Source organism: Ammospiza nelsoni, chromosome Z, assembly GCF_027579445.1.
Source record: "Ammospiza nelsoni isolate bAmmNel1 chromosome Z, bAmmNel1.pri, whole genome shotgun sequence".
Lineage (NCBI taxonomy): Eukaryota > Metazoa > Chordata > Aves > Passeriformes > Passerellidae > Ammospiza > Ammospiza nelsoni.
Window position 1 is genome coordinate 36585266 of NC_080669.1, and position 18504 is coordinate 36603769.

The 18504-nt window shown below is 38.0% G+C and overlaps 1 protein-coding gene across 1 annotated transcript in view; it reads right to left on the reverse strand.

The window, feature by feature from the left end:
• The window catches only part of ADAMTSL1 (ADAMTS like 1), a 391268-nt gene that overhangs the window by 67663 nt on the left and 305101 nt on the right, over positions 1-18504 (reverse strand). The window contains exons 14-16 of the mRNA XM_059492542.1: positions 18174-18258; positions 8957-9258; positions 4296-4425 (exon numbers count right to left, since the gene is read on the reverse strand). Of these exons, the coding sequence (XP_059348525.1) occupies positions 4296-4425; positions 8957-9258; positions 18174-18258 (517 nt within the window). The remainder of the gene's footprint in view (positions 1-4295; positions 4426-8956; positions 9259-18173; positions 18259-18504) is intronic.

Genomic DNA, 18504 nt, shown 5'->3' on the forward strand with positions numbered 1-18504 from the left:
AAAAAATAAAATTAGGCAATGAGGTAGAACCCAGGCTAACTCAGGAAATGTTTGCCCTTTCGGTTAGGTATCAGAACTACTCAGATGGTTTCTTGTCTTTTCCTGCAAACCACAGAGGGTTGAAATAGTAAAGGGAGAGTGCTGGGGTGAAATTTTGTGCTATTCCTAGAACCATCTGCTTTTTCTTCTTTTTTATTTTTTTTCCCTTCATTTTGTAGAATTCAGCTGTTCTTTGTTGCACAGAAATAAAAGTTCAGTTTTGAAAATATTCATGAACAAAGCTGTAAAAATTGCCTGTAATTTCCTCAATTTTCAGCCATCTGGTTTTCATTGCTTTGATTCTCTCTTCACTACTCCATACATGTTTACCAAAACTTTTCAACACGCATTGACCAAATTATTGAGCAGTTATAATTAACAACAGAGGTACAACATTCTCTTTCACCCCTTTGGTAGAGCTTGTTGGCTCACCATGAGGTGCTCATGCTGTTGCTCTTATAAACAAGAGCAATTATATCTGATTAGATGATGACTGCCTCTGTAATTCAGGCTGTGGAGGCTGAGGAAAAGACACATTTTGCATGTGAGTCATTTTGTTGCTGAAAACAGTCAAGCTAATATTGAAACAGGGTTCTTCTAATTGTTTGGGTTTTTTTTTTTTTGGTAGTTTAGAATACTAACATAGCAATTAGCAAAACTGAGTGATCTCTTTTGTATTTTTCACTTAGAGAAGAAACTTCTAGACACTGAACAGCTATTCTGAGTTTACTTCTGGAAGACTGTGCTCTGTTCAGTTATTGCTATGTAATTTTTCAAGTGGTACAGCTTGATTGACACAAATTAAGTAATGACTGAATGACTGAATTAAAATTGTCATAGTCTTCATTCCTCTCTTTCCTGTAGGAACCATGCTGGCTCTCCTAGTTCATCAAAACAAGCTATATCCTTTTCTAGAAATATTAAACTAAGTTAATGACAACAAATTTTACTCTGTAACTATTGTGTTGAAAGTCAGTTATTAGCTCCCATCTTAGCAATCAGCTCTGCAGTGTTTCCCATTTTCTTAATTCAGTTCAAAATGGGAAATTTTGTTACACTGCTTTCCAGGAGAAGAGGGTCTGGACTCTTTTTCTGCTATTGTTCTTGAAGCAATAAGCAAAAAACTCTCAACAAAATCTGAAACCTCAGGAGACTCAATTGGGATTTGAATATGGAGGAAATCTTCCAATTTTTTGTGTGCAGCTCTTCCTGATTCTTAATCTTTCTTCTGTAAGTATTTTTCTGACTCCATACAGCTGTGAGTATCTGAAGACAGATTTCCGTGGTTTAGTTTTTGTCTCTCTTCCATGTACTCAGAATAGTAATGTCCTAAGATATTAAGCCAGAATTCCAAAGAAAATTTCAAAGCATTCTCAGCTGCTGTTCAAGCACCATCATCTCTCAGTGTTTTCATAAATGTGAAGTATATTGCCAGTATGTTTTACCTTTTACCATATTCTGTTCCAAAATTCAAGATTGAAAAGGCTGATGACACCATAGATTAATTTCAAGTATTAAGTGAGTAAGGAAGTTTTCTAATCTATACACATCTATTTTCAGTAAGGAACAAAATGAACAGTAACCCAGTTACTGTGCAGATCCTTTTAGTATCATTCTTCTAAAGTGTCCAAAAGAAGAAAGATGGCTCAAAACCAGAATGAAATTACTCTTCACCTACTACTTCTACAATTTCTTTCTCAAGGGCTTTTCTGACCCTCCAGAAAGGCTGATGAAATTCTGTAGTTCAGTGCTTTTGTCTATCTATAGTAAAATAGCTAAAACAACTATTTACATCGTACAGGACTAGCCCTTTGAAAGGCTACAGAGTAGCCTCCCATGTAACCAAAAATGCCCGTAGCAGAAGCAGCATTAAGCTCTGCAGTTCTAACATTTAAATGTTCTCCCTAGGCAAGATCTTTAACTGTACTAGATTTTAGACATAATCATTAAATTCTAAGCATGCTGGGTTGCTTAGGTTCAAGAAATGTCACTGGAATAATTTCTCTAAATACATAAGGAGAGAATTTTTATTCTCTTGGGCAAGGCTTCTCAGCCTTTTCTTCATGCTGTGGAAAATGTTTCCTTGCTACCTAGACATTCATCACAGTCTCAGTTGCCTTTTCAATGAAATGCCTCCTCTACACAAAACAACTGCATACTCTAGCAGTCACTTATACATCAAGAATATTTTAGGAAAGTGGTTTTTATAATTTTAGCTTCTGTTAATGCACTTAAGCAGCTGGAAAACAGAGAGAAGAGCCAACACTATGAGACCTGCCAGCTCTCTCGAGAAGTCATCAGCAAGAGCTCTGGGAAGTATCAATGGTTCACAGATTTTGGAAACTCCTGTAGAAGAGATCTAAGTTCACAGCCACAGTGTATTATAATTCTTGGACTTGTCAGTGGGTAGAAATGCCTTCATCAGCATACATGAGGACATGATTTTAGCCTAAATTTTCATCAGACTCCTGGATCAAAAATTTTTTAATTAGAATTCTGAAGTATCTTATGATTTAAACAAGGAGAAAATCTTGATTTGAATAAATAGTCATGTACTTGTTTTCCTTCTTAAAAAAAGTATTAGAGTGGCTGTAAATAATGATTATAAAGCAAAAGATTTTATACACTCTTTCATTAATATACCATTGTACTTAACACAGTGACAATGCTAGGTGTAGCACTTCAGAAACACGAAGGAAGTAAGATAATTATCCCATCAAAGCCTGCCTGGGAGACACATCAACTTGCTTTGTTGCCTCTCTTTCCATTAGCCATGCTGCCTGCAGTCTGCAGGCCTGCTTGCTCAGACCAGAGGAACAGTTTTGCAGAATAGGTGCTGTTCTTCATCCTGGGCCTGCAGACAGACAATTTGCTCCGGACTGAGGGGGCTTCAGGAGAAGTTGTATATACAGGGGAGAGAGTCATTTCCCCTGTTCTCAGTTGCAGCCCTAGGGGTGGATTAAAGCTGCTTAGTCTTCCCCCTTTCACCTTTGCTTCACAAGCTGATTCTCACCTACAGAATGATCCTCTTGTACTCCACTGAGGGAAATGCATACCTATGGCTGCTTTAAAGTAGCTCCACTCTGGTAGCAAGGTTACCACAGAGCTATGGATAATCATGCAGATTAATTCGAGGAGTATTCACGCAATTACTCAGATTACTTTTGTAACAAAAGTCATAAATACTGGCTTACAGGAGTGTGTTTTGCTTTTTCTTAACTACTGAGTACTTATTTTTCATGTCAGAATTGGTGGTTGTTCAATCTTCTACCATGCACTCGTAGCAGCACTGATGCTTCTACCACTGAAGTACCCCAAGAGTTCCACCTATAAAGTAATTTTTTCAAACATTTATATAATATTTCTATATTATTTCCAGCACTAAAGACAATTTAACAAAGTTAGGATTGCAGTATCATCATAAGCAGTACTTGTAATGCTTTGGTAAAGAAATTTCAATCTATTTGTGTCTGCCTGTTACAAATTCAAAATCCTAATTACCAACCAAACTGTTATTTATGTCCTTATAATTATTTCATGCTGGCTGTCTTTGATTTTTAATGTGAACCTTCTCTGTATATCCCAAATCTACTATTATTCAAAACAACATACCTCTCTGTAGCGTGTTGTCTTATAAATCATACATACACCTATCCATAAATGCTCTAAGGTATATCTACCACCTGGACACCACTGAGTGTTTTAAATAGTCCAAAGTTATATGTAAATGTATTTAAAATCTGCTGCAGTGTCTCAGTGGAGCAAAGGCACCTGCATACAGCTGGGAAAAAAGACAATATGTATACAGTACATCCTATAGACTTGACAGGCCCTATTTAAATAAACCATAAGAATGTCATAAAAGCTATTTTCTGTTGTTGAGGGTGAAGATGTGAATCTCTGCAGAGAAAGATGTGTTGTTTTAGGGTCATGACTGTGGAAACTGCCTGAGGCCAGGGACAAGCAGGTTCTGCAAAACCTTTTCTGAGAGGAGAGGTTGGAGAAGTCTCTTTAAACTTGACAAAACTCTGGGTAAAGTTAAGCCAATCCATAAACTGTTTACTTGAAGGACCTGCAGAGGCAAACAGTCTGAAGTCTGCCCTTTGGTCTCACTGCTGCTTTGTACTTGCTGGTCAATATGATTGTGGCAGGAAGAGGGTGTAAGCCCCTGCAGTCTAAGAAAGGCATGCTTGAGGCAGTGTGTTCCTCCAGACTGAAAGGCAATAGAGTTTGGGTTTACTTAAAATTACGCCTACCTTGGGGGGCAGGGGTCCAGGCTACAGGACTTCAGCAGCTGTGGAGGACGACGGCTGCTAACACACAGTGTTTCATCTGCAATCTCCCTAGTTTGTTTGTTCAGACAGGTCACCACAGCCTCCTGGACACCTGCACACAACAAACAATGGTCACAAGCAGCTCTCTGTACCTGCAGGGGCAGCCAAGGCCAGCGGCGGGCCAGCAGGACCAGCAGGGCTGCAGCACGTGGGGACACCCAGCCTCGCGCTGGCAGCTCTGGGGCTGCAGCCCCAGCTGCACACTCGTCATTGCTTTCAGGCTAGCTGAGAGGTTTCTCAGTGTTGCAGGGAATAGTCCATGGATTCATTCACTGCTCACCTCCCTGGACAGAAAATTGTCCAGTGCTCTTATTTTTTCCCTTTTTGCATAAAGTGCAATGAGGCACTTTATTTTTCAGGCCAAGCAGGCTAAGGTGTGAAGATGGCCATGGCTTTCACATGCTGTATTTTAACCAACAGTATGACTTGCAAAAGCAAAGTAAAACGTGGTCAGACAATTCAGCTCTTCTCAGTTTACTCTTCTGCATCCATGGGCCTGCACCCAAACTAGAGATGTGAACCCACAGAGTATATCTGAGAGTTGGGAAAGAACAGGTTAGAGAGACCTAGGAAAGAACAGCAGCTGTTGGGACTTAGAGAAACTGGAAGATTTGGTTATTATAGTTTTACTCAGAAAATCCTTGTTACAGCCAAAATCCTTATGTAGTATATGGCATACCAGTTACTCTCACTTTTCTTATGACTAGGGGCATCACAGGCTTTTTGAATCACAAGGTTAGAAAGCCAGAACATCGGGGATTGCAACATTACATGCCACATGGAAGAGGATGGATGAGAAAATATCTATTTCCTCATGGATAAAAGGGGTCTGAGAGGGTCTGAGGATAATAATTGGCCTGAACTTCCTGAGAATCTGATCCACAGGTTCAAATACAATGAAAGTATGGTTTTTACATTCAATCCTGAGACCTGAGTTAGGAAAAGACTGAGCTCCCACCAATTGCATTAGTTTCAAAAACACCACTTTTTCAAAACATCTCACAAATATTTAAAGATGCTAATGTGAAGGGAAAAAAAACCCAAACCAAGACAAAGTGTTGTAAGACCTTAAAGACCTCCAAAAACATGTCAGAGAGTTAATAATATATTCTGGTATTTCTAATTCCAGAGCATATCATTAGGCAAAAAATGATTTTCTATTCTTCAAGAGGACCAAAGTGCTATACAGCTGATCACAGCCTCTGTATTCCTGACATTATCCACAAATTCATTCTCCTTAATCTCAGTATAGGCTGAGGCCCCCCGAAAAGAGGCTTGTTAACCATTTTTTGGCTGCTATGTGTGTCAGCCTATTAAGATCATGGCTATGGCACCAGATTGTGCAGTGTGTCTCCCGTATCCCAGATACCAAAAAAAAGAAAGAAATTTGACAGTTTTGGACATGGAGATCAACATCAAAATTGCCAAAGTCAGTCACCAAAGCTAGTGCTGTTGGTGGTTCCCTTCTCTACAAGGTGGCCCTATATTTTCAATTTCGTTACTCAAGTCATCTCTCCAAAGACTTATAAAAAATGTAAAAAGGGTAGCCTAGTAAAAAGACAGAACTAATGGTACTGATTCATATTTAGGAAAAGAAACTTACAAAACTTATATATATGAACAAGACGTTCACTGCCCTGTCATGTTCACTATTTTTCTAGCTCAATCATTTTTCTGTTGAGCATGTAATCATACTGTGTGCAGCAAGCACAGGCATATGGATTCTCCAGAATGGAATGCTCCTGGCTGAAGAACAGAGGTGCTTCTCTACCTGATGGGAAATGGCACTGTGTTCAAACTACTGGTCTCTATCTTGCATGGAACATTTGTGCAGGCCTGATATCAAGAACAATTTGATGAAGCCAAGAAAGAAGGGCTGCTGATCCAGAGGTATGGAAACCACTAAAGTGTTTATCCAGACCCTGTGGAAAGAAACTATAGATTCCTGCCTCATGCTGGCTGACGTGTTTCTGTTTGCTAGGTAGACAGCTCACTTCTCTTCTGTATGTCCTTCTCAGATAAAGTTTTGTAAACTGAGTGTACTTCCACAGCTTCAGTTTTTTTTTTCTCTGAAGGGTGTCACCAGTGAGCTCTTGAACAATTATTATCAATTTAATACTTTTCCATTGCCTGCTTTTTCAATGTTGAATACTGAAAAGTGATGGCTATGAGGTCTTGAATTCAACCTTTTCTCAATTTCTCAAGCTGATGGTTATCAAATTCATATAGCTAAGCTCTGATGCTACTGTTCTTCAGTTTTCGGTATCCAACCAGCCTTAAACCTTACAGTAAGTTCATTCCTCATGCTTATTTCTTTCATCTAAGTAATCTCTGGTTGCAATTCCAATAATTCTTGTCCATACTACAGGTATTCTAGTCTATTAAAATTTCTTTTTATCTTTGACAGGTCCAGTAATCTCGTCTGACAGCACAGATATCAAAGAAAAGGGTTCCTGTCTGAATATGACTGCTAGAACGTTTACTGACACTTTTTGGCTTTAATAGCTTGTGCCAGAAAACAAAAAACCCAACCCAAACCAAACAAAAAAACCCTGAAACAAACAAAAACCCCCCCAAACAAAACAAAAACCAACCAAACAAGCAAACAAAGCAACAAAATGAAAGAGAGATAAAAAAAATCTGGGTAACTCTAGCAGTAAAAAATATTATCAGAATTACTTTCTTCAGCTTCCTGTTGAATCCCACACTAGTGTGTCTCAGCATAATGACAATAACTGTCCATCTATTTTTGATATGTCAATGTGGCAAATGGTTATAAGCTTTAAATTAGGATGGCTCATTGAACATTTAAAAAATATAAAAACTTTTGATCACAAATCAAAAGTTCCACAGCACAGAGTAATTTATAAAAAAGTATATGAATTTCAGGGAGTTCATCTGCCAAGTAATTGAATTCAAAACATTATTTACTGCACAATATGATTAGAACAAAAGCTGTCTGCTTTAAATTGCTTTTCTTGGGAAAAAAAAGAAATCAGTTCTCAATAGAAAATCACAGTATAAAAATGTGGAATGGGGGGGTGTGAATCTAGGCAGTCTAAGTTCACTTTCAAAACATCATCAAATGAGAATTCTATGTTTATATCTACCAGGACAGAATAATTGTTACATGATATTTGATGACAGCTCTGGGAAATGAAGCCACCAGCAGTAGACTACATGACTAACTCATTCCTTCTGGTGGCTGCTTCTGGGAGGTGAAAGGTTACTTCTGCATCTATCCAGTTTCTTCTCCCAGGACTCTAAACCCAATAAAATTTGACCAGTCTTGCACCTACAGCTACAAAAATATCTGACTTAGCATCTGCTAATCTGCTAAGTTTGGAGTTGATGTCCGACAAAAAGAAATCTAGCTAAAACTTTTTGCTGACAATTGAGAGATTAGCTTTATAAAGAAAAATGTCTCCTACAAATCAGCCTCTGTTAGTTACATTTGAAAAATACAAGCATGAGCTCTATATTCTAAGAAATTACTTCATTTCAAGAGGATACTTCTAGGAACTGTTCAGGTTTTGGTAGTGACAGTAAGTGTGATGAACTGTTACTGCACGCCAGTAACACCAACACATGACATGTACTCTTGTAACATCAGTGTTTCTCACCACTTAGCATACACTAGTGTCTCTTTTTTTTTTTTTTTTGTGTAGGAATTGTTTTCTACTAATTGAGGTTTTCAAGACTATAACCGATTACCTGTGAATCTGTACCTACTATTAACTCATAAAATGCTGAGTTTTTTTCAGTTCTACAGTATTTATTTTGAATTTTTCTACAGTAATCCTTTCTTAAATCACCTGAAAGCTGTAAAGTAAAAAGACAAGAGCTGGAAAACTCTAGGTTTAATTAAAAAGACACTGGACTGGACATATTTCTCAGAACTAGTTAGATAAAATGATGGGGAAAATAAAAGATATCAGAAATGTGTGTTAATGTATGTGCAACCTGAGAACTTGATTAACTTTGAGAAACTACAATTGCCAAGCGTGCTTGTTGCAGACAACCACATAATTAGCGCCATGTTGACGTAAGTTTTCTTTTGCACTGGAATAGGAGCTGATGCCCCTTATTGATAGGAGATAGGGAATGGCTGAGCACTTAAAATGTCCATTATTTTTTTCATCTGCAATGGGAGGACAATTTACTTCCATATGTTTTTGCTTGCACAGAGCAAACCAAGAGATAAGAACGAAAAATTATCTGTGATTGTTAGCATGTACCATCAGACCCCTTTAACATTTAGCTTTTTTTTTGGTGATTGCCTTTGGGTGATCAGTTGATAAAGGAAACAGAAATATGTGATAAACTGAGCACTCTCAGTGAGAATCTGAGCACAGATCTGGAAGTGCTGGGCTAAAATATGTTGTGCACATGGGATTTTATGCATTCCTTATCGTGCCTTTTCAAACATGTTTGGACTCAACAATCTCAAAGTTTTATTTCCTTCCTAAATGATTCCATGATTCTAACCAGCCATAGCGAAGCAGTATGTCCATGGGTATTAAGTGCCAAGCACACACTTGAAGAAGGAAAACAAATCCAGCATAGAAACATTTTGCACTTACCTCCTCCACAGGACTCTGAGCACTCTGTAAAGCCTTCATACTCCCAGTCATAGAGCTCATCGAGCTCCTGCAGGCTGCCAGACAAAAGCTGAGTCTCCTCTGGCGTGAATTCCGCTGCCTCCCCGCTGCAGGGACCAGTGTAACAGGCTCTGTGAGACACGGGTTTGGGACCTTCACACTCATCCATGGGCAGATCAGCCACAGACTGAGAGAAGGAGAGGAGCACTTGGCATTTCACAAGCCGCATCTGGCTGCCTACTCCACAGGTGACACTACAGGTGGACCAAGCCTCAGGAATAAACCTGTGAGAGGAAGAGAGCAAGGCAAGTTACGTCCACAAACTGCCAGGGAAGCAAAAGCAGGACAGCCCTATCTAGGTAAAATTTTATGTAATGAAAAACAAGTACTTCATCCCATCATAAATTTATTAAAAACTACACACAGGACATTCTATTGACAGCTCAGTGGCAGGTCTCTTCATGTCCAAGAAGTAAGACAAGCCCTTGTAAGATCCACCTTGATCCTAAAACATCTCAGTGCAAGGCATCTAGCAATCTCCCAATGTGCCCAATGCACATGATGGTCCCACTGGCTACCTTTTTCAAGCATTCAAACCACATAATCTTTGCCTTAGTTGTTAATTTTTTTTTCACTAGTAAGTATTGAGCAGGCTGCTGTTATCTGATAGTTGCAGAACTACATGGAAAATAATTTCAATTGTTTTTCTTGTGTCACAGGAACTGTTTCAAGTCTTAATTTGAAGCTAGCAAAAGGTGAAGAGAATTCATAATATCTTAAGCTTTTTTTTGTTGTGGTTTGTTTTATTTTTCTTTTAAAATTTATATAAATGCAATTTAAAAAAATCTAAATAATTTTTTCCCCACAGGACATTTACCTTTCTCTCATTAAAAAAAAATCACAACAGTGTTTAATTTCTATTGTGGGTTTGTTTATCTGTTGCACTTGTCTTACTGATCAGTAACCCTTATATGCTCCAAATTTTTCTGTCTGGAAGTCCATGAATATTTTATTAAAAGCACTTTGCAGCTGTCATTACAGTAAAACAGACTGAATTCCTCAAAAATGGAATAATTTCTCAGTTTCTCTGTGTCGTCATTGCTTTTTCAATGTCAGTGCTATAAACTGGACTAGCATTTTACTCAAAGTTATCAAGCCTAAGATTCACATCCCATATATATACACCATATCACTACTACTCTGTTGCAGTAATGTAACACACATTTTTTTTGCTGAGCTCATGCTGAACTAAGCTGACACCTAAATCTATGCAGAAACAATAGTTTCAGGGCACTCGGTAAATAACCTGCAATACCTGTGCTTTGATACCTGATGTCAGTGGCATTGGAGCACTGATGCAAAGTTATGAAAACAGGGTAATTTAGATGGCTATATCTGACTGCCTTGCCTTCTCCATTGGCCACTCCCCAAAACGTTCTGCCACAGGCAAGTTCTAAGGCAAGGGTTGTAGATATACTTCAAGGACTAGAACAAATGAATGAATGGCTGGATCTGGCACCGGTCCTCGCTGAACCTCACAAGAACAATCCCTGTTGATAACACCCCCTCATTAACAATAAGTGTTTGGAATCTGTCTGCTTCTGCAAACTCAGCTTTTGGGATGTGTTTTTCATGGAAACCTGGCTGTCACTGACAGTATTCATCTTCCTTTGGTCTTTATTTTGACAGGCCAAACCAGAGTTGGACAGCTTTGACCAGGGCTAAAGGCAATATACCTGTCTGTTTCTGCTATGGTCTGGGGCTCTAGCAAACTCATTTCTTACCTTGGAGGGGGAACCACAGGAATCCCATTAACAGTTTTGATAGGAAGAAAAGGGATATTTAGTTTTGGGATTAGCATATTTGAAAATATTTTTACACTCTTCTCCCTTTCATCCCCTGCCTTTCTCTCGCTGACAAAAGGACTTTCCCTTCATGCTGAAGTTAAAAAAATCCAAAACATAAAAGGGAAGCCAGAGTTTTCCCAGGATGTATATATCAGGATCCCTGACCGGAAGATCACAGTCTTTTGGAGCAGGGAGTGTGCATCTCTTTACCCACTTTTTGTGGTTCTTTATAAAATCTTGTTATAAACCTGACATCTGCTACTAGAACTATACATGGAAAGTAGTAGAAAGGGAAGAAATGAATTGCAAATATTATTGTAATATCTGAAAATATTTCTAATGCTGCTACAAAGACTGAGATAAATCTTTTAGGAGCAAAGCTTTTGGGAAACTCATGATGCAAACTGGTTCCATTTTCCTACTCATAAGACATTTTAACTTAAAATATCAGTCTTGTTTCCAAGGTGGTATCTTTAATTTTGAGAGGATTTTACACTTCAGCAACACAGGCAAGCCACTATAACTGCAGCTGCTGAAATTCCATTTTGATGCAGAAAATCTCCTTTCAGAGATTAAGCAGTTAAGCATCAGCCACTGTCACTTAGGTATTTTGACTAGTTGAAATGTACACCTTCTTAACCTGGTAAACTGAGAGGTAGAAACACTAACCAGATTATGGGGGAAAAAAAAGTCCAGGTCTTCATCAGAAGCTGTCTTTCTTATAGTTTTGAACACTGTAAATTGTTCTGTAACTTTGCTTTGTTGAAGAACTTCTGTACTCCAAACCAAAAGGGAGGATATTCTTGAAGGTATTAAAATTACTAATTTAGAAAAACAGAGATACTTAAAATACTTGGAATATTTACACATGACATGTATCATACATACAAACGTGGGAAGAAAGGGAGAGGACACAAAAGAAAAGTAAGAACATTACTAAAGAAGACTGGATCCTTTTTAAAATGACGCTTGATCTATAAATGCCAGCTATTATATTATTTCACCCAAGTCAGCAGGAATTTGTTTTTTTTTTTAAAGCTATCTAGGCTCAATTTCTACACTTTAAGTTCTCACATTGGAAATGTGATTTAATTCTAATATAACTGTTAGCTGGTAAAGAGAATATTAGCTGAATCAAAAGAGTTAAAAGCAGAAAAAAGAGGGGAAACTCATTAAACCCTGCAAAGAAATCTCCATATAGTAATGGTCATTACAAATGGAACATTTATGTAAAGTGAATGTATAACATAAATCTACAATGTTTCTAACTTTTCCACCATCCTAACACCAGAAAATTATAAAGGCTTTCAAAGATCTTTGTGTTGTCATTAATGACAAATGTTGCCAAATGGTGAACGTAAACCACAAAAAGTATATGAATAAGAAGGAGACAGTTCATGGATTTGAAGCTATTTGTCCTGCATATAGCTCATCTTCCACTGCTCAGCATTAGGCATTTCTGTATGCTAACCTCTGAGTTACCTAGAAAATGGAAGTAGTGGAATAGATATACTGAGAAGTACTTTTTAGAGAATGGGAAATGACTGAGGTGTTTCATTTGTCATTCCATATTGTTTAATTAAATTCCACTGAAATGATCGTCCCTCTAACAACAACCCTAATAAACAAGCCAAAGCAATAACTCATTCCTTCAGCTAAGGACTGATTTATACTCCCCTCCATACAGAAACATATACGTAACTGGAGGAAGTCAGAAGAGAATTCAGAAGACAACGTCAATGCTCAGCAGTGGGAGACCTCTCAGAGCAGGTCACAGTGGGTTCAGGGTGAGACCCATGGAGAGTTCTGCTGAGTGTTTCAGAGATTTTCAAAATTCTTGATGCATGTAGCAACAGCCTCTTCTGTCTAGGACATGGTTTCCTACAATGTGTTATGAAGAAAAACAAGTGTATACACACTGGTGTGCTTTGAGCTATGGAGAAAAATAGCTAATTTTCTTCACTGCTACATAATTACATATTGCCCTTAATTTTGATTGCTTAATGGTTTTTCTGTTTGCTTTTCCCCTTTTTGCTTTCTTTGTTTGTTTGTTTGTTTTAAAACACCATTAGTTAAATCCATGGCTTAGGTAAAGTCTGAGGTTTTGAGACATGCACATAGCAGTGGGACTGAGTATTCTAAGGCAGAGACACCCATCTATTAAGGTCTCTAAACTCAGATACTACTGGTGAAATGAAAAGTTCCGTGGCTTGCTTGAAAATTCTTGGGAATTTTCTGTGATGAATCCAGAACTGAGCACAGACTTCCAGACTCCTTGTGTTGAGCCGAAATGCAATTCATTCCTCTTCCTTCAGGAAACACCACCTTTTCATGGGTTTTAAGGCCTGGGTAACACCACAGGATATTCACATAACAGCACTGGACAGCTCTGGTGTCATTATTCAGAGACATGAAACAGTGGTCATTACCACTTATCAAAAAAATATCAGGCTCCATCTTTCAGAGTATTAAAACTGGAGGCAGCCTGCACAGGTCCAGTTCCAATCAGAGTGATTCCATTCAGTCCCTCTACAGTCTCTTTTAAGTTGCTTGAATATGACTTTTCCTTCAGGTTTGTTTCTTTATTTGATGCTGTTGGTGCTTTTCATTCACCGCTGCCTTTTTCCACAGGGAACAACTGTTTCTGTCCTGTATTGCTGTTACACATAAATCTTCAGTAGTTGTGACTGTGCATAGTGGGTCCTTGAATTAGTAGATAGCAATCCTTAGCTAATGTGTGCATTGACAACCTTCCCTTTGACCAACCACATATATCAGATATATGAAGACTCTTCCTTTTCACTATGTGAATCTAGAGTGGACAAGCAATGGCTCAGTAGATAAAGTGATAAATGCCCTCACTATCTTTTCTTTTGGCAATCCAACAATCAGAACATGCTCAATTTTTTACAGTACAGCAGTAATGGAAAGTTTTAAACTTACTTACTGTGAAGTAAAACCTGTGAACCAGGTATAAAGAACATGATGGAAATTGTTCAATAAGGAAAATCAAACAAAAATAGCTTATGTGTCTTTAGAAGCATAAATACCTACTGAAAAGTAAGAAAGAGACATTGGGTGCCTCTGCCACACTGGTCTCTCTGTCCATATCCAATTCCCCGAGGGCTTTGTTGCCCCTGCTAATGCATGTCAGGAATTTCCCTTTGTTTTTTACTGAGCTGGCCCCATCACTATGATGGTGCCATCTGGCATCCAGATATTATTGTTTGCCTACTCCCCCATCAATCTGCCATTCTCGCCCCTGCCTTTTTTTTATGGCTAGGAGGGTTGTTTATAGCAGTATGTTAAAATCTGGACATGGTGTTAACATACAAAAGCATTTTTCAAAAGTTAGAAATCTTATAAGAAACCCTCCACTACTCATAAACCTAATCTCACTATACATAGAAAACCCCATACTTTTTAAATCACATACTTTTTAAATCACAACTTTTTAAATCAAATCTGGCTGCCACACTGTGCTGGTGTAATGAATTCTAGACGAAGAGGTCAGACAGAAAGATACAGTGGCTCCTTCCTCAGATAACATTTCTAATGCCTGGTGAATGGTTACTTCAGGGATGGACAGCAATAGAACAACATGCACCTCAACAAAGGACAGCAAGGCCTACTCACCTTAAATATTTGTGCTGAGAAAGATTACAATACTTTGTTACCAACACAGAATGTTTCACAGTAGTTCTGTGAGCAATTAATTTTTAATTGATCCCATTTAGGTGAGCAGTAGGTCAGACAACCCAAACATACCTATTCCCTCTAGATTTGAAGAGGCTGAATTGGTTGTGATTAATTCTTTGAGCAGCAGAACTAATAAAGAAATATTTAAGATGCATTTACATTTGAAGACTGAGTACCCAAGTGGATACTTTGCTATCTTTTAAGGATTGAGCTCCTTTAAAACCTTTCCTTAAACTGGGGAGTTCTACTCAGTCTTTTATTTTAGTGACACATGTGGAAAACTTCTACTGAATTTCCTGAAGAATATCAACCAAGTTTGACAGAGGAGTAAAATTCTCTGTGATAATTTTATACCTCTTTCAGAACCAGTTAATAGCAATAAATTCAGACATTACTGAGAGGAGAGGAAGGCAACTGACAGATAGACATATACAGACAAAATTAAACTGTAGGACTTGTTTGCATTAGAAATTCCTGAAGATATAAATTATGGAAGGCATTATACGCAGATGGAATAAAATTGCGGCATCTGGTGCTCTGGCAGCACATGCCAGAGAATGATCACAAATTACAGGTGGAAGGACAGTATGTCAGAAATATTGTAACATTATAAATCATAGCATGCAATTTCATAAAATTTCAAAAAATAAAACTGAATAGAAAGTTACAAGAATCAGAAGACAGCAATACAGAGATTCACAAATGTGAGAACTCAATTCATAGAAGAAATATGCTGATTCTCAATATAAACTTTGAGAAAGACAACAGAATTGCTTATAGCTGACCTTTGTTTTCTTTGCCTTAAGAAGGATAAAGGGGAAAGGGTCACAATGGTCAGGGAAGAGTGGTCTACTGCTTACAAAGAATGGCCCTGTCTGTAGAGGAGAATGGGGGCAGTCGGGAACTTGGTGGCATAAGAAAGCTTGGAAAGAGCCTCAGATGAAGCGAAGGAGAAGAATGAATCCTTGCTGATGTCTGTCCAAGTGGGGCAATGAAATTGGTAATTGCTGCTCCAACACAGAGTGAATAGGAAAGTCATTTAATCAGCCATAATATGATCATTCATCAGCCAAAATATGTGGGTGGTAGCCTGACATCTATAAGGGTGGTGGGCCATGGAATATTACATTGTGTCTCTGCCCAGCTGCAGAAGCACTAGCCAAAAGATGCATTATCAGGGAATACACCTCACGCTTGGTGTGTTTGAAATCCCTACACAGCTGAATGAAAGCTGGCCTGAAAGCTGATTGTTCCTTGTATTTTGGTGTGTTATAAATGTTTTGTCTCCATTTTTATATTGCTGCACACAGCTTTTTAATCTAATAATGAGGACCTAAAATGAGTAACTGTTTAAAGTCAGACATTAATGAAAAACAATGTTAATAGTGAGGCACCAAAACCAATTTTAGGTGGAAGTTCACTGCTCAAGATTCCTGAAAGAGATTAGATGTTTTAGAATATGCAGATGGATGTTATGGCTTACAAATGGGGATTGCATGGATGGTTCTTCCAGCACACATTTTCTAAGTTTTTATTTGGTTTTCCTGTCTCATGCCTTATCACCAAAAATCATTCTAAAGGAAAATCAAGGCATCTCTGAGCTTTGGGAAATTTTGTGTGAAGACCCTGACTTCATGCCCTTTATTCTTCCTGTTAGTCAACAGATATAAAAATCTGTGCTTGAACTTATATTAACTGGGTTTCTCATCAGCCTAAAATAAAGATTAGAAATACTCCTAGAGGCCTGCCTTGCAGGAGAAAACATATGTAAGAAATGTCACTTCATGGCAGACTGAATCTAATCTGGACTGTGGCCCACTGTCCAGAATAGGAATACTAGTATTATTAATCCCACTGGCACGACTGGAGCCTTGCAGTAAATGCAGCAGTCTTTGCAGAAAACGGCCTCCAGTGCAGCACAGCAGTGACATGAAGTATGGAGGCGTCATAACTGCACTGAAAACAATCTGAAATTTTTAAATCCCTTTCCCTTTAGATCTCTCAAGGAGTATTTCAGCATCACAGTAATATAGCTGTAAGGTTTTCCACAATATTTTATTAAAATACACAACATGATAAACAACAGGTTATGCCTATTCTCTACATATCCATTCTTATTATTTCTAAAAGCTACATATATCCATATATGTATATGCACATACACAAACATATATATACCTATACTCCTTTTCTACAGTGCAATCAACCTTGTTCACAAAACTGATCTAAAAATTTCTTAGTGTAACAAATTACTCTGAATATGACCAGAGTAATTTGATAGCAGCATATCAGTATTGTTCCTATTTTATGTATATTCCCAAGGTTTATTTACAGATTGATAAATGCACATTTAACTAAGTAATTTAGTATAGCCATGAGAAAAATCACAAGAAAATGTACTTTACAAATAAAAGATTAGTATATCCGCAAATATCAAATTTTATAGGCTTTGACTCTAAATTAATCAACCTATAAAGTCTATGGAACTCTGGAAGCAGTTAAAGATCTCATTATACCATATGTGATAGCTGCGACAAATATATATAAAGACATACAAATGCATTTGTCTGTGTAAAAAATATCTGTGTATGTGTGCGTAGAAATGCTTCTGTATACATATATTTGTCTATATGTATGCGTATATATACATATGGCAGGTGAGTATTTTTTTTTTTGGTGGACTTATTACATATGTCTCCAGCTTGCTGGCAATGCTCCAGTGTCTAATTGCTTCAATTAAGACTAATTATGCCAAAATTGCAATTATATTGCATAAAAATGCTTTGCATTTTTACATTTTATTAATCTAATACATAGTTGCAGTTGTAATAAAAAATGCCATGTGCTCAGACACAAGGAACTGGATATTGATGGACCCTGTGTAAGGAAGTTGCAATTATAGCATGGATTTATCACAGTTTCAGACAAAAACATCTAAGTTTTTGTACTTAAAACATAACAGTACTTATAATTACCCAGTCTCATTGCTCTAGGCTTACGTGGTATGCATCACAGGATTCAAGTTTATTTTCTTGTAAAATTTATACTTTTTTTGCTGTTACTATGCTTTTCCTTGGGGAAAAAGGCAAGAGGGAATCATCACTGGTTGCTTCATTTTGCCTCTTGCTTCACAGGAGTATTAATAAAATAAACAAAACTGCCAAGCTGTGAAGATATAGTGGTAATAGAGAGCATATAAATACATAGGTGGATGCACTTTTATTATAACACTCTTGTAATGATCTTACATGAAATGCATTTATTTGATTAAATTAAATCTGCATTTACCCTCTTGAAATCTGTCTCTTTGCACCTAAGTACGATACAGTCTTAAGACCATGGATTTCCACAAGGTTGGGCTCATCCTTTACACTCTAGCAGAAGCCAAATACATTCAGGAGATTGTGCTAGTTCTGTGCCAGTCCCAGGCTCCCTTGTGGAAACACAGAACTACAGAGGACTTTGGATTGGAAGGGACCTTAGGGATTCTCTAGTTCCCACTCCCCATGGTTTGGGCAGGGACAACTCACACCTAGACCAGATTGCTCAGAGCCCCATCCAACCTGGCCTCGAACACCTCCAGGGAGGGAGCAACCACAGCTTCTCAGGACCACATAACAAGAACCTGTTGTAAGCAAATTTTTGAGACTTACGAGGGTTCTTCAGATACAGCTGTTCCTTCCTCCAGCTCTTGAGCCTGCTTATACCATGGCAACTTTGCTTCCACAGGAAGTTTCTCTATGGAACAAAAACAAGCATGTGAAAATAGGAAGCATGTGCAACACCGCTATGTGTGCCACCCTCCCTTTGCTCACCAAGTGTGAATGTGATGTATGGGTGCCTTCACACACACAGGGGCCAAGCAGAAGGCAGACAAAGAGAAATGAGAACACAGGGGAGAGAAACATACTCTTTCATCACCTAGAATATATTGTTTACAAGGGTGTATGGCCAGGTATTTCACTGTTGCAGGTAGAAGGGACA